The 21,796-nt window shown below is 36.3% G+C and overlaps 1 protein-coding gene across 1 annotated transcript; it reads right to left on the reverse strand.

Moving 5' to 3' along the window:
- Window positions 1–197: 197 nt before the first annotated feature.
- On the reverse strand, window positions 198–17,729 carry LOC117419868 (choline/ethanolamine kinase-like). Its single transcript, XM_058985905.1, has 13 exons — window positions 16,837–17,729; window positions 15,381–15,489; window positions 14,857–14,970; window positions 13,455–13,588; window positions 12,864–12,968; window positions 11,240–11,298; window positions 10,190–10,277; window positions 9,800–9,908; window positions 8,919–9,025; window positions 8,681–8,762; window positions 2,203–7,289; window positions 1,410–1,706; window positions 198–1,115 (listed from the first exon to the last, which is right to left on the reverse strand). Exons 1-11 carry the CDS (start codon window positions 17,211–17,213, stop codon window positions 7,233–7,235), a joined length of 1,341 nt encoding a protein of 446 aa, XP_058841888.1. The 5' UTR covers window positions 17,214–17,729; the 3' UTR covers window positions 198–1,115; window positions 1,410–1,706; window positions 2,203–7,232.
- Window positions 17,730–21,796: the final 4,067 nt, after the last annotated feature.

Below are 21,796 nucleotides of genomic sequence, written 5' to 3' on the forward strand. Positions count from 1 at the left end.
GCAAATAAAGTGGAGGTTGGGGAGGTGGATGAAGTTACAACTCATATGACAACGGCAACAGTAATGTGAGGGAGGAGGAATCGACAGGACAGGCAAGCCCCCATGGTCTCTCCGCTGAATCTCAGCCTATGCATATAATGTGTCTGAAAGGAATTATACTGTAACTTTACATGGACAAGTTTTACCAACAACAAAAATTACTTTTTTTTTTTCAAAAAATATTTTATTTCAACTTTCTTTCTACTTTAAACATAAGATGGTAAAATGTTTTACATATGGTTTAGTAGAAAAAGAAAATAGATAAATAGATATAATTAAACAAACAGTTACAGTATATTTTAGGTACATTATGCTGTGGGACCACCTGAATCTGTTTTTTTCAGCAACTTTACAACTGTCAAACTATCCATTCTAAGTTATTTTACAATGGAAAACCTAGTGAGATCGCTTAAAACTACAACCCTTCACAATCATTTTCTCCAGAAGCTATTATTATTATTATTATTATTATTATTATTATTATTATTATTATTAATAATAACACATTATCAGTCTTCACAACTGTCTCAAAGTGCTTTGTACAAACCCTGAATTAATTCATAAACCAAAAGAAAACTGAGGCAGACTCAAAATAATTGAAAGAAAAAAAAAATCAATAGCTACAACAAGAAGACTGAAATTAAAATGCACTATTACTGAATTATCTGAGTCATTAAGAAAACTAATAATGCAGTGTCAGATTATCCTCTATTGAAGGGATGATTCGTTATCAAACACTTTGAAATAAAGGTGGAAAAGAGCCTGATAGGAAGTGGAGATGGGGAGAGGAGGTAATATCTGTGTGGATAAGGACCGGAGATCCATGCTGATAACAGTGCTCTGCTCTGCTGGCATGTACACTTTGTTATTGAGTATAGTGCCCTGCCCAGCAAGCGCCATTTTCTGCGTGGCCCTAACCTTGCCCCACTTCTGACTCTCCACACAGAATGAGGTCACAACATTCTCATTGTTATTCCCTCCAATCAAATAAAGCCTGTATACTGAGCAGAAGAAGCAGAGACTGAGAATATCTGCATCAGCACAAGTAAGCGTGGGAAGCAGCTCTGACCAGGAATCTGGAAGGGGAAAAAAAAATTATATATATATAGAGACAGAGAGAGAAAGAGAACCATTCTGCTGTTAGAGGAGTCCTACATTAAATAATGTTCTTATTTAAATCATTAACATAATCATTAGAGACCTGTTAAGGCTCCAGCGCAAAGTGGTACACCATTAGTAGTCATGGGTAGGATCAACAAAAAAAATTAAAAAGGTGCAATCAACATGAAACCCCAGAGGGAACACCACTGTATGAACAAAATGTAAAAGAAAAAAAAGAAACAATATATTCCATACATTCTTCTTCTTACCTTGTTTCACATTGTACTGCAGTATGAGCTTCTCTCCTGTTTTTTGGATGGTTCCGAGCACATAGATAGTCACGCAGGACAGTTGTTAGTGGAATATCATGGGAAAGGGATACAGTGAATAAGTAGTCGGTCAGGGGCAGAGAAGACACAAGCCCAGGTGTCGGTCCATGGGTCATACCGCTCCACTGCGGTGTAGAGGGCAGTGCTGGAATCAGGAGCCAAAAGATTATCTCGATACCATCCTCCGACTGCGAAGATAGCCTCCTCACAAACTGCAGTGCTGAAGTGACGCCTGCGCTGTGAAAACATACAAAAATGAATAGCTTTGTGATATAGTATAACTACAAGTCATTTCTTGCTGTATTACCACTTTTGGTCACATTCTGGGAGGTGCAGGGTGGTAGCAGCAACAACCTCAGTATACATGTCTGCTCCTGCCAGCTGGATTAAACACTACATTTCTCCTTTTCCCTGTGATTTGTTTTTTTTTTACTGCAAAATAAAAATGTAACATTGGTGTGACATGAGACTGGAAAAGAAACAAAAAAAATAAAAAAACAAAATCATTTGTCCCACCCAGTCGTTCTGCCTGGATAGTAAATACTATTTGGAATTGCCACTGCCTTCAAGGATTGCTCATTAACTTACTTTGCAAATAATTGAAGGTGCTCTAATAATACTTGTTGGTGGGTTACTGTCTATATTAATGCTTTCCTCAGCTGAGATGCCATTGGTTTAAAATGAGGTGCGGCATAAATAATTGCACCCTGGCCACATATTTTCTTTCCATTACCTTAATCAAATGTGCCACAGAATCCCAGCAGTCTGTGAAGGGGTTATATCGAAAGGAGGCCATCCTGAACTCAAATCCCTTTTTCACCTTGTGTCTGTAACCCCCTATAACAAACAAGTAATTATACAACACAGCAGTGCTGAAGCTCCATTTATCTGCACCTAGAAAACGGTACAGATAGCGAGCTTCATCGGTTTGAGAGTCACGACCTGCACAAAGGTTTTCTTTCTTCAAGGCGCACAGCTGGTGGCTGCCCTCTGATCTCAGTTCAATTATTCTCTCTCTTTCTGCTGGTTCCAGGCTGCCGTAGAGTTAAGGCATTTCTAGCAGGCGTGTGCTCAGGTAGCAGCACACTGTACTCAGCATCTCACAAAAAATTGATTTGGCAAAGTCCAGGTAGGACTGGCAATTCTGAGGGGTCAAGACCTTCCTAAGTAAGGCCAGGCATCTGGCTAGGAAGGGATGTGCCAACAGGTAGCTGCCCACCTGAATGTGCTCCCGGAGCTCTTCTTCAGGGACCTCCCAGTGCTGCCGGAAGGTAAACTCGAGGAGATTGCGGAAGGTTCTAGAAGGAATGTGGTCCAGGTGGATGAGGTTCTCTGTAGTCTCCTTTATTCGGGAGTGAGACAGGGCCCTGAAGTACTCACTGCATTTAGACAGCTTTCCGAGATCCACCTTTTTAAAAAAAAAAAAAATAATAAAAATAAATAAAAAATATATACATATACACACACACACACACAATATTTAGTAGCTACAATTCTGTTCCTGGACAAAAAGTTTCATTTTCAACAAAAGCAATGTACTGATTTCTTAATAAAAAGATATCAGATATTAGTGCAGCACTCAAGCTTTTCTGTACTGGTATCCAATAAATCCTCCTCTCTTTCTCACTCCATAATATATTTGCATCTCCCTAGACAATGTTGAAGAGGTGTAGATCTCTTAATCTGTATTATACCTGTGTATACAACTTATTTCTGATAGTTTAGCTGGCTGGATTTAAAATCATTTATTTCCTGGCAGTTATCACACCTTACAGTATAATAATACAATTATAAACATAAGACCTGAAAACAGTGTGTGCTTGTCTGTACTGTGACCAAAGCATCCTCATTTCCACATGAGTAAATTCTTGAGGCGGGGTTTCTCTCCCAGGATTCCACCACTCTGCTGACTTTGCTGTCATTTCCTGAAGTGACTGAACTGAACAGGAAGCTCCTGAGAACAGTCAAAACCCACTGCACCCATCCCCCACAAAACGTCAGCCCCAGGATGAAATAGATCAACACCAGTGACAAACACCATATCAGTCTACTCATCTCTTACAGTTTTAAGTCTTTCCTCAGATATTAACCTTGAATGAAATGTATATCCCGACTAAATAATAAACCCACGTTAAAACGTAGGATCTTTGCAGCAAGCCAATTTGAGTTGTGACAATTACTTGAACTCAGTTATTCAGTGTAACCTTAGAAATTGCCATAAAAGGAGATGTTTTTCTAAATGTTTCTGATTCAACCCACAAAAGAACAAAATAAAGCACAAAAAGTTATTAAGGAGACGCTCAGAATGATAGAAAGATAACACAGGAATTTTTATACGCTTTAAATTCCATCAACAACAGATTACTTAAGCTGCAGTCCAAAAGAATCAATCCTTTTCAGCCGACTATAAATCCAACAGTCAATTCTGTACAGAAGCAACCCATGTTCAGCAAGATCTGGAATGATGATCCAGCTTTTTTGCGTTTTTTGATAAACAAAAAAAAAAGAAGTCTGTGACTCAGTGATCTTAATCTTGTTGCTTCGAAAAGGGCTGCTATTTCTACTCCAGGAAAAGCAGTTTGGAGTGGAGGGTTTTCTATTTTAAACTGTTTGATCTCTACAAACCGCTCATGTTTCAACACTGAAACATGATACTTGTTCAGATAAAAAAGGACAGCTGTTTTAGTGCTAAAGGACCTTTGGCATATATTTCACAATCTAACAGTTTAATTTAAAGGGTTAGAGTGTGCCATGCAAACAATGCATTACCTTTGTTGTATCCTGCAAAAGTAATCATTTATTTTATTTTTTATTTTTTTTAACACACACACATATATATATATATATATATATATATATATATATATATATATATATATATATATATATATATATATTTTGGTATTCACACAATCTGGGTTGTGGAATGAAACCAAGACAATTTACATTCTTGGCAGCGTTCCTTATGACAAGCAGTACATTGTATTAATGCGTCCCGTGGTTGTATCCACATCAACAACCCTTCCTGCAGCCATGTGGGTGCTCTTACTCAATGTCAATCATGGGAATGGAAAGAAACACACGTGTTGTTGCTGGAAGGATCATTGATTGGAAACAAACACAGTGTGCAGGGATGGACATCATGCAATGTCTTCATCTCTTGAAAATGCATCTGCTGACTGCAGATCATTTGTGTAACACGTTTGATTTTATTCTAGTTTATGACCACATGTCAATACAATTGTAATTATTGTAAAAAAGTCATCACTACTACAGCGTGTTCTGTAAATCGTTGATTCTATTCCCATTATAGACCAGTTCATGTACTAATAAAGCCTATCTTCTCTGATTTCAGCAAAAATGAAAATTAGGAATGGTTTTGATTGAAAACAACTCATGAAAAGTGTGAAACATGTCAGTTGTGTTTTTTTGTACTGCCATCAGTGTTTTGGAATTCTTTCATGACAGTGTTTTACTTTGGTAGACTTAATTGCAAAGAGAATGCCAGTGCTTATTAAAGCATGCATTAAATCCATACAATTAAATATATTTTCTTTAAGGAAAAGACCTTAAATACTTAAGAATAAGATTACTTTATTATGAACCAGTTTATTGCAATTACATACATAAAACTACAGCAGAGCAAACAGACTCTCAAGCCATTCAGATTGGAGTTAAATCAAACATTTAGACATACACGTATATACCATACGGCTGGTTTCACAGACCCTGATAAGCACATATCAGAAGATAAGTGTTGGATTCAGATATCTACAATGAATGCTATAGGTCAGATATCACCAGTTTGTGTTTTCTTTACGATTGTCTGAACTTTTGCTATCCAGATGTACCCATAGGTAGCACTTACCTCTAAAACCCTTTAGCGAAGCAATCAGATGAACGTGAAATACCTATATAGTATTACATCTAGGATAAGACCATTTTTATGGCAACATGGCAAAATGATATGCCTGATTAGGGCCTTAAGCCAAGAAAAAAATAAAATGTCATTTTTATTTGCAAACTAATTATGCTAGCAGTAAAATTGTATTGTCCAAAACTATTAAGTTTTGTTTTATAATTTCTATAATTACGGGCAAAGTTTAGTCTTCATGCCCATGGTACTAATTGAATTAAAAATGAATGAATGTTTCAGGAAAGTTGAATCGGTTAAACATTACATGTACTACAACACAAGAGCGAATGAAACTTTTGCACCCAGTCTTTTCTTCTTCACACTATGTAATAATGGTCACTGGGAATATGAAGGCGTGACACTGGTTATTAATGTACTACAGCTGCAAAGTAAGGAGAGGGGTTCGTATTTTTACATTTTAGATTTTTTCAAATGGGAGGAAATATTTATTATTATTTAAGTGCTTAATCACAGTGATTGGGCTACAAACAACCAGTCCTTATTTAAACCAAAGTTATACGGTGGCAACATTTGAATTTTATTCAGGCCCCAGACGTGTTAATCAGAAGAGCAACACAATACACGCGATTAAATCTGCCTCGAATGATAACAGACATACCGCGATAGAAGCTCATCACATCCAAGCTCTCAGCCTTGCCTTTGGTTATGCTAGGCTTTTATCAAACAAGCAATAGTATACCTAAATGATTTTATAACAGTTATCAACAATACTGTTGTACATTCACAATGTGCCCTACAGTAACTACTGTATGTGTAAAACAAGGCTTTGAAAACATAAAAAAAAAAACAGACTAACATCATTGACTTGAATTTTAAATAAACCAAAAAAAAAAAAGTCTTTTCTCAGTTGAAGAGATTCTAGGCTGAAATAAGAATAATTCAAATTAAATTAAAGAAAACACAACTAGCACACTACAACTTCACAGTACATAAATATGAACAATTATACGCTTTCAAACCTTGCACTAAGGGTTATTTTACTATTCCAATGAATCATTAGGCAGGCAGCACACTCACAAATACAGGTACTGTGTTTATCAAGGGCAGTGAAGAGGATCCATACGGATTGTTATAACTTCTAAATTCTACAATTCTTGGTCCCCTATTTGTGAACAGTCTCAATGCAACATGGGAATGCAACAGACAACTCAACAAAAAAGAATTATATCTGGACTATGTGTCAGCAAGTGTGCATTGATGGTTAAATTGATAAAAATTTTTTAAAAAAAACAATAAATAAATAAAATATATCAACAACCTCTTTAAGGATTACCTCAACAACAGCCGTTTAAGTTATCAATTAAATGGACATCCATCGCACAAGTAGCTGACAATAACGAATGGCACAAATAAAAGGGTGCTGTTTTTGGTTTTTTACAGTATTTGTATCTTGATATATTAACAAGGACACAAACAAAAAGTTACTTAACAGTTACAAAAAATATCAATGGATGTTGCCTAAGAATTCATTTGCTTGGCTCCTATACTACTAAGCAAGTTATTTTTAAAGGACGATGCTATGGCATGCTTTGTTTCCCCACTATGTTTTACAGTACATTGTCGGTGAGCATTGTGCTTTTTTTGGTTCTGTGTTTCACTCTATTGTTAGGTCTAGAGTCCAGGCTGCACACAAGCTTTAAATGCATGTCTCATATTTACTGACCACTGAAGCAAAAAAATTAAAATAAAAAAAATGGAAAAGCCTGACTGAAGATTATACATTCACAGAACTGGAATAGAAATCCAGTGGAACATGGAATCCCTTTAGAAACTGAAATTCTGATTCTTGTCTTTTTTGAAGGGTCCCCTAGATATAAATACAACTGCTATGCAAACAGTTTTTTCTGTTTGAAGTAGGCGTCAAATCGAGAGTGGGCATAATCCTGAAAAACAAAAACAGAGTTAAAAAAAAATGAATGATGATTACTGGTCAGTGCAATGTCCTACTGTGATTTATATTAAAACAGCACTGAAACATTAAATATATGAAGCAACATGCAATGGATTTTGGATTGCCTACACTTTCACAGGCTATCAAATCAAAGTTTATTTATATAGCACCCTTCATACAGGTGTATGTATCTCAAAGCACTTTATAGGACAAAAATAGTCAAATTTCTAAAAACAAAACAAAACAAACAAACAAACAAACAAACGTCAGATGAAAAAAGTTTAAGAAATATATAAACACCAGTAACTAAATTTAAAATATATATAATGCAGACAAAATACAAACAACAATAAAAAATAAAACAGATATATATATATATATATATAGATATATATATATATATATATATATATATATATATAGATATATATATATATATATATATATATATATATATATATATATATACATACAGATAAACCCACAAAATTTTGCATGCGATTGATTAAGTTAGAGTGATCCACGGTATCAAAAGCAGCACTTGGATCTAATAAAATTAAAACTGATAAATAACCAGTAAGCGCCAATTAATAGATCACTTAATACTCTAACAGAGCTGTCTCAGTACTATGTGCATGGCGAAAACCAGACTGAAATTTTTCATAGAGCAACTACCCTTTTTAATATCTTTGCAAGAAAAGGAAAATTTGAAATAGGCCTATAATTATGTAGAATTGTTGGATACAAGTTATGTTTCCTGATCAATGGCTTTATGACAGCTACCTTAAGAGCCGATGGAACTAGCCCAGAAGAAAGTGAACCATTAATAAAATTAAGAATATAGGTAAGAGAACACAATATTTCTTCCAATAACAGTTGGAATAGGATCATGAATACAGGTAGCAGGTTTAATATGCATGACTATATCATTTAACCCTATGCAGGTCAACGGAGAGAAGGAATAAAAAATAACCAGAATAGGTCTGGTAGGTTCTACTGGGGTTGAGTCTTTCATCACCAAAGACATCTGTGAAATATGAATTCTGATGTTTATAATTTTACTATGGAAATAGTCAATGAAGTTGTTGCAAGAGACTATGGCAGCAGAAGGATTACACAGTGGATTATCTAGTTTATTCAAAATAGAAAAAAGATATCTAGGATTATCTTTGTTAGTTTCAATTGTTTGAGTAGTATGTTGATCTGGCTAATAAATTCCTATCTATTTGCACTTGGATTAGTTAGAAATGGTGGTGTTATAATGCAAATGATTCCTGCCTTGGAATTATATTTTTTTCCCCCAGTTGAATATATGCACAGGATATTGGGGGATGAAAGAATATAAAACAAATAGTCATTAAAATAAAGAATTCAGGTACTTACCATGTATCCAAACTCTATTGTAGACAATTTAGCTTGTATAATTGACCATAAACCCCACAAGAAGTGTGATGCCAATGCAAATCTAAAGCAAAGAATTACACACAATTAACTATACTTTTTTCCACAAGTCATTGTGAACGTTAGTCTCTTCCAAAGTGAACCCTCAATTTACCACAATGACCATTAGAACTGACATTAAGGGGAACTATTGTCAACTGACACATGAAGAGGTCTTTACCTGTTAGTTTCAATAATCATTTCTTCTTCAATCTTTGCTCGATCGTCACGTTCTACATCTTCCTTAATCCCAGAAAATTCAGACAAATAGTGGCGAAGGAAATGCAACTATAAGAACAACATTCAAATGATTGATAATGTCAACACCACATACAGTAAGATCCTATTGCCACATACATACACCTAAATCCATACACAAGGGAAGGGAAGCAATGGAAAATATTTTAAAATGAAATGTGTATTCCATATTTGCATGTTACATATTTCAAGTAAAAAATAAATAAATGAAAAAATAAACATTTGCAGGACATTTAAAGTATCTGCAGATCTCAGAAAGTCATCTTTTCCAGACTTCCTGAAGGAATGAGATTAATGCTGCAAATCACAAGCATGATTTTACCACTCATGGCTACGTTTCCAGGAGTTACTTTTATGTTATCTCATGAATAGTTAGTGACCAAATCTTCTTTGTTTTTCATGGTGACATACTGCACTGCAAATACATTATTTTGCTATATGCTGCGTATTGTACAAAATCAACACTGATATTCAGAAAATCCGAAATATTTTTACTTACATGAGGATATTTTAATAGAAGAGAATGCACTACTCTCAGACTCAGATTACCATAAGTACCTTCAAATCACTTTGGGGAGGGACAATATTGTTACTGATATTTTATTTATAGAAAATGTATTAGTTTTAAATGTCTTTATTAATTTGTGACTAGTAAGCTCACTGACTCATCCAAGGGCTTGTTTGTTATTGGCACAACCGCCAATGACAGAAATACCGTATGTCACGGTTTTCCACGTCATATCCTCTGTATGTTACACCAAAGCACATATTACTTTATACAAAAGTATCTTTTGAGTATCTTACCTGTTGCTCTCTGCTTGGGTAGTTCTCTAGAGTAGCTTTGAAAAAGGGCCACTGGTCGTAGGTATAGTCGTAAATCCACTCACAGAAATGGTTGCCAATATCAAAACCCCTGAAAACACAAACAAAAGCTTGCTTTAGTACAAAGATCAAGAGATACAAAGGGCTTTTCTGATTTGTTATATTCTTTTATTATGATGAACACCCAGCTGGACACATTCCTAGATGTAACCACCTGATATAGCGAAATGTTGCACCCTACCTGTTTGCACATATATTTCATCCCTCTTTTCCTTGTCTAATGATCTCCTTCCCAAACAATGTGCCCTTTTATTATATTACTGGGCTCTGGGTTTGTTTTCATATGAAAACATTAAAGTTCTTCATTTTCACCTGTAATTATAGCTGCTGTATTCAAAGTCTATGAGCATAAGTTTTTCTTTGGAAGAGGGATCTCGATCAGCCAGCATAAGGATGTTACCTAGAACAAGAGAGAAAGATTAAAGACTAAAAGAAAATCTATGCAGTCAAAAACACATTTATTTACATCTATAGTCTTAGTAGTGACTCCAGCCAAGTTAGAATAAAGGGCTGAGAAAATCATGTGTACTGTGAGGAAACAGCAGAATAAAACATTTTAAAAATGTTTATTAATTACAAAGTAATATCTTTGGCATTTACTTTTTACACAATGCTCACACAAGTACGTACCCCACAATGGCCCAAGTTTTAATTTCAACCAGGAACTAAATGTTGTTTTGAATATACATTGTTTTCCAGTGCACATAAGACTTTAAAAAGTGTGTCACTACATTGATTACTAAGAAGCTGTATTCAGCACCAGACTGCAATACAAATTTAAAAAAGAAATAAAAAAGAATAAAAAAAGAAAAAAGAGAAGCAAAAAAAAAAAAAAAAAAAAAGACTGCCGGGGATACTTAAGGCCCAGGGTTGAAGAGCCCGACCATTTGCTATATCATACATGACATTATTTTGGACCTTTCTACCAGACCTTTTACTCCTGTGTCTTTCCCAACATTTCAGTTGTGAATATAAATTTCTAACAAAAATGGTATTGTTGTAGGAGAACTGCATTCTTTTGGAGAAACATTTGCAGCTTTTGCAAAATAAGCAAAACGTGAATGCTTTCAGTTGGATGTTGGCTATACAGACAGTGGGATGCTCTTAGAGAATGTCAGGGACTCCTGGTTGGTTTGCTCATTGCTCCTCCCACTGACACAGCCGATTTATTAGACTGACAGTCAGCGCCACACAATTAATGCCTGCATTCTTAGCTGCCTCCCTTTGCAGGTTTTACATCACAACAAATACATTCTGGTTCCCCCACATACCAACCATTCAACAACTGCAGCAAAGAATAGATTATGCGATTCCTGCCTGCCAGCCAACTAAGCTAAAATATTACGTGTTCTCTTTTCTTACCTTCTTGCACATCATTATGACAGAAAACCACTGGAGAAGCAGTTGACTCAAGAAGAGCTCTGCAATTAAAAACAAAAAATAAACTAATTAATTTAGGAAGAGAAAGTGAAAAAAGCCACCACATCCATAAACTTTTGAGATCTACTATGTTGACACCATTTGACACCAGTGTTATCCTCAAACCACATACATGACTTTAGAGCAGTGGTTCCCAACCTTGGTCCTGGAGACCTCCTGCGTCTGCTGGTTTTCATTCCAACTGAGCTCGCAATTACTTAACTAGTCCCTTCATTGAACTGAAACAGTTGCAGAGTTCAAGTTACTTATAAAATGTTACAGCAAACTTGAAATCTGCAACTGTTTAAGAGCTGAAAACAATTAAAAAGGCCTCATTAAGCAAACGATCAGTTCAATCAACGTAACACTTAGAAAAGGGCTTGGGATTTCAATTTAGCAGTTCATATCGTTTGCTAAAAGTAGGGTAATACAATTATACATTAACAATGTAAAGCTTTTTTTTTTCTTCTCATAATTACAAATTGTGACAAAGCTTCTTTATTTACAGTATAACTCTGAACACAGTTCAGGGTTCCTAACACTGTCTTTGGTGGATTAAGCACACTCGACAACAAAAGATGGGTTTAAACAGGATGGTTTCTGTATGTTTATTTTTCCACTGTGTCTCTTTTCCAGTGAGAACACGGCTTCTTTTAACTAACACTACAAAACAAAAATAAACCCTTGCTCATGTTTTGGAGCCCTACTGTACCTTTAGTCAAGACACTAATCTGGTTTACTGGCTTTAAATACACAAATCACAGATTTAATGTACTCTGTTTTTTAACATACACCACATTCAGGTCTAAACACAGTTCCTTACCTTCCCACAGACAACTATTGTCTTTCAAACCTGTTCTTTTATACCTGACATACTTCTTGTCAGTTTCTCATGTCTAACAGTACTTGAAATGTTGAATTATTTTCACAGATTCAACACTTCTCGTTGTTTATCCCATACATATACATGTAAAAATGCTATTTTGTATTTAGAGACCCCAATTATTTTACCTAGATTTTCTCCCTAATTTGGAATGTCCAATTATTGTTTCCCCTCATCACCGCAGCAATTCCCCACACAGCTCAGAAGTCCCACGACCAAGCCAGTTTACTCCTTACAACAAGAAACTCGAGAACGGAACTCGCTTTTTGTGTTCGGTTTTTAATTAAAAATAAGGAGCTGCCTTTTTTTTTTTTTTTACATTATCAATGAAAAAGAATCAAAGTCCCATTCAAGTTACACTAGAAAAAACAAAAGTGATCTTGTTTCACAATCAATGCTTTTCCAAGAGTTTAATTAAGAAACAGAGTTGGCTCAATATAACTTGAAAAGAGACATCACGTGACCAAAAATAAAAACCGAAAATGAAGAGCCCTAGATGTATCTCGTAACTGATACTTAAGGAGATCCTTGGCAAGTTTCATGAAGAGCTGGTTCTCTAGATATATGAAAAACGAACTGTGTACATACACTCTCCTCCACCAGATAATAGATGTCATGTTTCTGTCAGTTTGACTCCTTACAGTAACCCTATTCCTCATAAGCTTACTACCATTCCCAGCTTACCTCAGGCTCTCCATCTCTGCAGGCAGGTTGTACCTCATCAGTTTGTTGAACTTTTTCAAATGGGCTTCTTTGGTAAATTTCAATGTCAAAATCTGCTTCATATACCTGGGGATCATATTAATAATAATTATATTTATACAACAACAAGCTGTATACTATGCACCTTCTAGATTGTACTGACTATTACATCTCACACCGAGATCACATCTTCATATGGATGATCCATTCTGTGTAACATTTGGCTTTCTGTAGATATTTGTACTGTTATTCTTATATTTCTAGATACTGGTTTAATATATACAAAAAAACAACATTTGAGTATCTGTGACACATAGGAGAAATGTATATTATATATTTACAAGACTAATCACATTAATATAACTCTGATATTTCTATACATTTAAAAGGTTTGACAGATGATAATATATACCAACATAAAAAAAAAAACTGTATAGCTTAAAATCTAAAACCCAGCAGAACCTTTACATAATTATTTTAACAATTTCAAGTGGTGGGTTCTATTGAAAAGCAGCCATTAAGTATTACACTGATGCTGAAGGAGAAGGGAATTAAGCAGGCACTATGTCATACCTCTCTATGGTCCCAAACAGCCACTTGGGCTCCTTGTTAAAGGGCATGACCATCCCATGGAACCGGCACATCTTCACAGCAATCTCCCCGGAGAGATCAGGAACTCGTAGCTGCTCCGTCAATAACCGATTGCTCTGGAAATACACAAAAAACAGGAATATGAAGATTCAACATAAAATAACCCTGCGTAGAGAGGAAAGCAGATGTATCACACAGGACTAAAAATCAGGTGTCCTCAGAGGTGCTCCAAAGCAGAGGACGTCTAGTAACCTCCCAGACGTGGATTAGTTTTCATCAAGGAAAGTCGGTGTGGCAGGATAGCAGCAGAGGGAAGACTCAGAGACAGAAAGTGCAGTGAAACCAAAATATTTTAATTAACAAAACAAATAAAAAGGCACGATGGCCAACCAAAAAGACAAACACAAAAACAGGCTTTAAACAAACCAAAAAGAATCACTCTCACTCTCACTCTCTCACACACTCTCTCTCACACTCTCTCTCACTCTCACACACACACACACACACACACACACACACACACACACACACACACACACAGTTACAGTTACAGTTACAGTTACAGTTACAGTTACAGTTACAAACACACACACAGTTACAAACACTCTCCCACTAACATACCCAACCACTCCCTTTTATACAGGTGCCTGGGCTAATTGGGCAATTCGCACCTCATTAGCCCAGGCACATTCTGCACATTCCACACATTCCTCACACAAATTCACTGAACCACACCCCAAACTCACTCATATCCACTCTAAACAATACAAAAAACCCAAAACCACCACAAAATAGGCTGCACCCCATCACACTCGGTAAATTCAAAATTAAATGCGATGTGACCAGAGAAGGCGCTTTTGTGCATGATTCGTATGAACCAGATGTAAATAACTAATTTTGGTGTACCTTCTTTTCCACAGACTAGAACAACCATTTCATCCTCGGAGTGATATGTATTTCCATACTGTAAATATCTTCAAATGCACCGTTCAAAGCATCCATTTTTTAAGAGTCGCCAATTTATGTTTTGGATTTTCGCCTGTCCCCAATTTGGCTTGTATTGCTTTGAGGTGAATACCATGGAAATGCTTCCATCAATTCTAACACTGACATGGTCGATTCGCAAAATTGAAAAAAATCTGACGACCTCTGAGAAAATGATCTGGGATAAAAAGAAATGGATGGTTCACACGGGACTAAATCTGAGTAAAAATTCCGAAACCACCTGTTAATGTGGCGATTTTTAGTCCGGTGCGAATCGGGCTTAAGAAATCTAAAAACAATTGTAGGTTATGTGTTTGCTATGGAAGTTGCTTAACATATATATATAAAAAAAGTGAGTTCTTAAGCAGGTGTGACACTCAGGAAGAGTAGGGTTTCATACCGGAATGTACTGTTCCAGTCGCCCTTCAGGGAAGATCCCATAGAGCTGTGGTCCCAGCGCCCGTTCTGCTAGGATTGCAAACATCACACTCTCCAGAACAAGGGAATCGACACCCTAGACATGAAAACAAATGGGAGGTGTATTAGTTTTTGGTTAGGTGTAACAACAAGTATTATTATTAAAATGTACATTGGGGACTAGCCAATCACATGACAACAATGATGCATTATGGGTAATCTGGAGAGGCACCTAATATTTATGATATTTTTTTACTTTTCACCAGTAAAGAAGTGAAGTATTAAAACCATGTTCAGGGTCTGCTTTAGTTGATTTAGGAGATGTGCCACTGCATGTAAAAGTAAAAAAAATGGTTCACATGGTAGAAACATAACATTTGCTAGAAATTATGGGTTATACAGTATAACCCTAACTGACATCCTTTCCACAGCTCTATTTCTTTCTTAAAGAACTGCAAACTTTCAACATGAAAATGTTCCACTTTTAGTGTTTGTGATGATGTTTACCTGTAAAATAGCTCCATAAACTCTCAGCAGAACCTTGCGAGGCTCCTCTCCAACACCGAGCACATGGTCTGGTAGAGAGCACAGGTACAGCAGGTTACTTAATCCACCACTAAAGGAGACAAATTGAAGATCAAAGTCAGCATGTCAATATACACAGATATCTCCTGCTGGAAATTACAAGGCGATCCAGCTGAATGATGCAGTCACTTTTAAAACAAATGTATGCCTTTAGTTTGCTATTCATAACAATTCACTATTTAGCCACATAATGAATCCAGTCTGAAACAGTTCTGTATTCAAAGATCCCCATTAATAAAAATGTAGGGATCAGAAGTACGACATATCAGATATTTTATAGTTTCACAAAGTTCATCTAACTCAAACTGGCTAATAATGAATACCAGATTTCAAATTAAGATAAAGGCTCCATATTTTATAAGTAGGTATGCGGTTACACTGATTTGACAAAAAGAATGAGTAGCCTGCTACAATGCCAACCTCCCGGTGCATTGTGTGGAAGCAGGTGTCCAGTGTTGCATGTGTCTAAATACCATTGACATTTTGCTCCACATGATTTTACCTCTTTATAGCTTTCTTTATAGTGTTTACACGTAATTTGTTATGGAATAAAGTCCAACTTCAACACTCCACATTGTACTAATATGCAAAACCTGGTCAAAGGTTAGGTCTACTTTATCTTGTCAAACATCACAGAACTGACCGTGTTCACAATCTGAAGCAAGTTAAACAAGTAGGCTATGCTATTATAATAACATACTAAAGTGTTTCCTGCCACTACTATAAATACCAAATTTGAGCTGACAGCTATGAGTTACCAATAAATGGAAGATTAAATTCAGAACATGGCTGCATGAATGGACCAATCCAAGTAAGGGGGGACGGGGTAATTAGACCAATTCAGAAGCTAAAAAAATGTAAAATCATAACATTATCACTTTACGACTGAGCAGTAATCAGACCACAAACCTGGACTTAGTCATAGTTTATATTTGGTCATCACCTAGTAAATGGGGGGTGAGGGCAAATCACAGTTTAGAAGTGTCATAATGTGTTTATGTCTTCAACCTCAAACATACTCATAAAATACAACACAAACATATTAACATTAATATGCCTCAACTGCACTGTATGCTACAGGTTGTGTTTTTAACAGTTACTTATTTATAAAACATCAGTTTTCATAACGTGAAACGTTCCTTGTAATATGTTAATTGCCCTTCCTTAACTAATGCCATGGTTGAGTCTTCATCACAGGAAGTGGTGTGATTGTATTCCACCCCGCGGGCACGATTTACCCGGACCTCAAACCTTTTTTAAAACAATTATTTGTATACTACAGCACACTACGTGTTCTGTTATGCAAATTACCATTCTAAATTACTAACAATAAGGGTCTGTTTAATTAGTACTATTAGGAAAATAAATTTAAAAATACCTGATAATACCAATTTGAAAATCATCTTCAGAAATGAGTTTCCATGATCCAGACAGGAATTCTTTACACCAGGCGTATGCCCTAACTTTAGTATCCCTGTCCACCTCCTCGGTTCGCCCATCCTTGTGCGACTCGCCTTCCGAGTCATCTTCCACACAGGAACCATCAGCATTGCCAGCCCTTGGACTGGAAGCCTTCAAATGATCTGGATCGACTCCATATCGCCGAGAATCACCCACCAGAGACACAATGGAATCTGGGTCCTCTGCATTCACTCCTGTATTTAACCTGTTTCTGCAAGCATTTTTAACTGAATTAACAAGTACCCCGTCACTGGTGCTCAAAGTCAAATGTCCAGCACCACCAGAAGATTGCATATTCTGTAGAAAACTGATTGGAATTAAGTTACCGGTGCTGTACTACTGAATTTTCTTAATAATGTAGGCTGAAATACCTATCAGATTTAAACTAATTCAAAATAATCTGTACGAAATGTCTTTTTTTATTATTCATATAGCGTGTTTTTTTTTTTTAAATCAACATCAACACTAGCCTGTATTCAAATTAAACTTAGACTTTAGAGAATAATTCTTATTGTCAATATAAAAAATAAAGTAAATAATAATAGCGAATACGATTCTGTAAGCTCTCCTTGTCCTCTAAGTGTCCTCTATACAATAATTGTAGATAATGGTATGTTCTTTGCTTCGTTCCTATTAATAATTATTTTGCAGATATCTTTATAAACCACAGAATTTATCTGCTAATACTAAACGACCTCATCCGTAACAATTTCACACGCAAGCAGTTTATACCTCCTCATGAGAGTAGTGACGAAAGTAACGCAAGAACGACTGCCACTCTTAACCAATCATTCTTTTTAAGAGAGCTTTAGACCCATCCAATAATGAACAAGATAATATAATGTCCACGAATGGCAAACAGGAAAAAGAAGGGCTAGAAAAGTGGGCGGGGCAAATAGAGGAAAAACATGTTTATAGATCAGTGGTTCTGATGTTGGGAAGCACTCGTGGAAAAATTTAGCAGTGTGTATGCATTGCATAATGCTAAGAAATGTTAAATATGGCCCCTGTCACAGCTGGCGTAGTGTTGAAAGCACGCAGAGCGGGTGCTCTCAGGTTCTCTTGTATTGTTATTAGTTAGACCACGACAGCAGATTTGTGTTTGTGCAAGGTTGACGCCTGGTGCAGTGGTCAAATAGATCAATATACGATGAAGTATGCACGCAGACTGACTGAAATCGCACATCTCACACTACACCGTCTGCAGTGACAACAGCGATTGGGGGAAAAACTGTGTTTCAGACAACAGAGGAGCTGAGATGTGACATACACCCGTATTGTCCAATTGCAAACAACATTTTACTTCCGCACACAGTCACTGGGTGAGGGCAAGGACACGTGAAGGTGGGTATCCACTGAGAAGTAGCGTTTTACTGACGTCATCTGTCAAACGAAAGCGCGCAGATTGGAGGTAAGGCATGGCGGGGTTTATTTTGCTTTTGCAAACCAACATTTTCTGTTTTAACTACCAGCTCTGTGTTCGTTATTGCTGCAATTTCAAACGGGGCGGTATTTGCTTACTTACTTTAATCTGTCTTTTTAGATGCAAATATCACACATTTTTTGCACAACTCACTCGCTGGCTGCAGTGATTCGTAGTACACCAATATGGACGGCCATCTGGGTCAAAAACGTGTGTTGTTTAGTACACGTTTCAAATAAATTACTACGCGTAGTACTGTATGGAAAGCCATCTGGGTAAAAAATGCATTGTGTAGTACACGTTTCAAATATGACAACGTATTCGCTTGTAATCGCTTCTTGTCTTCTGGCAAATATTGCAAAGAAGGCGCTATAGAAAAATATTATTATTATTATTATTATTATTATTATTATTATTATTATAGATTGTGATGACCCTTACTATTTTTGACGGTAAACCAGCAGGCTGAGAGATAACAATTATTAACAAATGTGTTATACTTGATAATAAATGGCCCCTGTGCGGGCACCACGACTTAAGAATAATAGTACACCGGTTTACAGTTTAATTCAATGAATGTTAACTCTACCAGCTTTCAAAAAAAGTTGACAGTGTTATTTGTGTATGCAATGTATTGGCTAAGCTAAAGGTTTTAAAGTGTCAGTATTTGTCCTGCAGAAATGCCCTCCAACGTGGAGATCAAAGCTAAAGTGCATGACGTACAGCAGCTGATACAAAATGCAAAGCAACTCAGCAAATCAGAAGGACACATAATTACACAGCAAGACACCTTCTTTAAGGTCCTCACAGGACGCCTTAAACTTAGGAATTTCTTGGTAAGTAACAAATTAGTATGTTTCTAGAAACATTTTGAAGTTTTGTATACAGTTAAATTTCTATTTTTTTCCAAGCAGAATGGTAGTGGACAGTTGCTATTCTATGAACGCCCAGATGTAGATGGACCAAAACTCTCTAATTATTCCATCTCGCCCACAACTGACCCAGATGGTCTAACAGTAAGCACAATACATTTTCTGTCAGTTTGATGTAATAGCATAACGTTATGTTGTTAAGATGCTTTAAGTAAGCTTCAGATCTAATAGGGGTTATTCAAGCAAGTTGTCCCAATAAAAATAATTGATGTTGTACTAAGTTCTTTTAATATTTTTTATGCATATATTACATTAATTGAATTGAATTTTGTTTTATGCTTGTGTTTTTAGAAAGTGCTTGCAGATGCTTTGGGCATCATGGGAGTTGTGAAGAAAGAGCGTCTCCTTTATATGGTGGGGCAGACGAGGGTCCATGTGGATACAGTGGAAGGGCTGGGGCATTTTATGGAGCTAGAGGTACCTAAGATCCTCTGACACACTGTCTTTTTACAGAGCGCTGTAGTCACTTTTGTTATCTTGTATGTGAACAATCACTGAAAATGTGTGTGACACAGTAAGACCCTGCATATGGGTTTTGTTGTATTGTGCACACGCTGCAGTGTTATTGCTGTGCTTCCCCTCTTTCGACCAGCCTGGCAGTCTCCAGCGTGATGCCCACATGCTGGATGATCGCTACCTAGAGCACAAATCCCAGGTTGCCTCCCAGACCTCTTCTCCACCTCGAAGGTCCAGGCACAGCTCGACCCACTAAGTTATTTGCCACTGCTTCAAAGGATAATGGTGATAAGTGCAACAGCATTTCTGGTGTGAACAAAAACAAGGTTAAACAAAATGTAAATAATGTGACTTATAGCAGCACTGAACTGACAGTCTGTTAACAGCCTCAACCAGAAAGCCTATTGCTTTTAGATACCTACTCATCCATCCTGTTACTCTCAGCTACCTGTCTTAACAGCTCAGTTAGTTGCCTTAATGTATGTCAGCTTGGAGCTGATCAATCAGCACTTTCCTGTATGACATTCTGCAGATGCCAATTCACAGGTAATTAAATACTTAAACCTGAGCTCTTTTTTATATACTGCCAGCTTTTCTATTAAATAAACAGTAACACTAATGGTCAATTGCAACAAACTAAAAGTAGCGTACTACCTGTGAATTATCCTGTGGTTATTACTGAGGACAGTAGTAATGATAAAGTCTGCACTATAGTACCAATTGCAATGAACCAAATGCCTCAAAAAAAGTCTGCAGGTAGGTTTTAAAGATGTTCTCAATGGCAACGACCACACTATGTCAGTGTTCTGCCCCCTAGAGGTTTGTAAAACACATTACATTATTCCTGTGCTGTACTAACTTGTTACTCAACGGAATAGAATTGCTTGATGTGTTTTGTCATCGTATTAAAACAAATTGCTTGAAAATCAAATACAATACATTGACATTCTGCAAACATTAAATTAGGTTACACTTAATTGAATGCATTCTGCAAAAAAATCCTGTCAGTTGGATTGTATTGACTATAACTAAAAAGAAAATTAGCTTTAAAAATAGACAAATGTTTGGTAAAACTGTTTGTCTAATTTTAACTATTGGTTAAGTTTCTTTTCAGTTCTACAGGTATGGGTAAACTGACACCTTGTTAACTCTCCAGTGATGAAATAGTTCTGTACATTGCATTTTATAAACTCATTGCAACCCAATCATATTGCATACTGGGCTGTGTCCCAGTTACGGAAAAATCATGACTTGTACGAAAATTGGGGCCCTAAGGTCGCTATTTTGTTGCAATAGACCATACAGTATATTACATTTATATAGACACAAATAAAACAAAGCCCAAATATACTTGAAACCAGTTTAACAAGGGCTTGGAAAGACCTGCAGTGACACAGGTTCTTTGTCTTTGAAGCCCTTGTTGGCTGTTTTAAGTGTACAATGTGCAGAATATACCAAAACCCACATGAAGTGTTGCTTTTTTTTTAAATGTCAAAAAGAATTAAAAGGAATTGTGTTCCGAGAATACGGTAATATCAACCCATAACAAGCCCCCTTTCATTTACATATGTTTTGCTTGTTCAACAAGCAAAACTTCTATTCTAAACTCCACTGTACACATGTATTTTTAATTCTATCTTTGCTTGAGTCAAAGCCATGATTTCACGTGAATTAATAAACAACTACCGTAGATGCATTCTCCAGTTTTCTAATGTCATACATGTGTAATACCTGCAGGTGGTGCTAAACGATGGCCAAAGCCTGGAGGATGGAGAATCTATTGCTCTCAGACTGATGGAAGAACTGGGGGTGAAAAAAGAGGACCTCATTATCGGTGCATACGTGGATCTCTTACTGGCAAAAAAATAATAATAGCTCTTACAGTGCTGCGTCAATGATCATTATCAGGAAGATCTTGCTTGAAGTATTTTTGTTTTGTTAACAGTAGTGTCTACTGATTTTTTTTGTGTCTTCCATTAAAATAAACTTTCAGACTTATTTGACTTATTTTTTGTAAAATTACGAGCAGATAAAATGGAAATATAAAAATAAGGATAGTCTAACAA

This window comes from Acipenser ruthenus, chromosome 14 (genome assembly GCF_902713425.1).
Source record: "Acipenser ruthenus chromosome 14, fAciRut3.2 maternal haplotype, whole genome shotgun sequence".
Classification (NCBI taxonomy): domain Eukaryota; kingdom Metazoa; phylum Chordata; class Actinopteri; order Acipenseriformes; family Acipenseridae; genus Acipenser; species Acipenser ruthenus.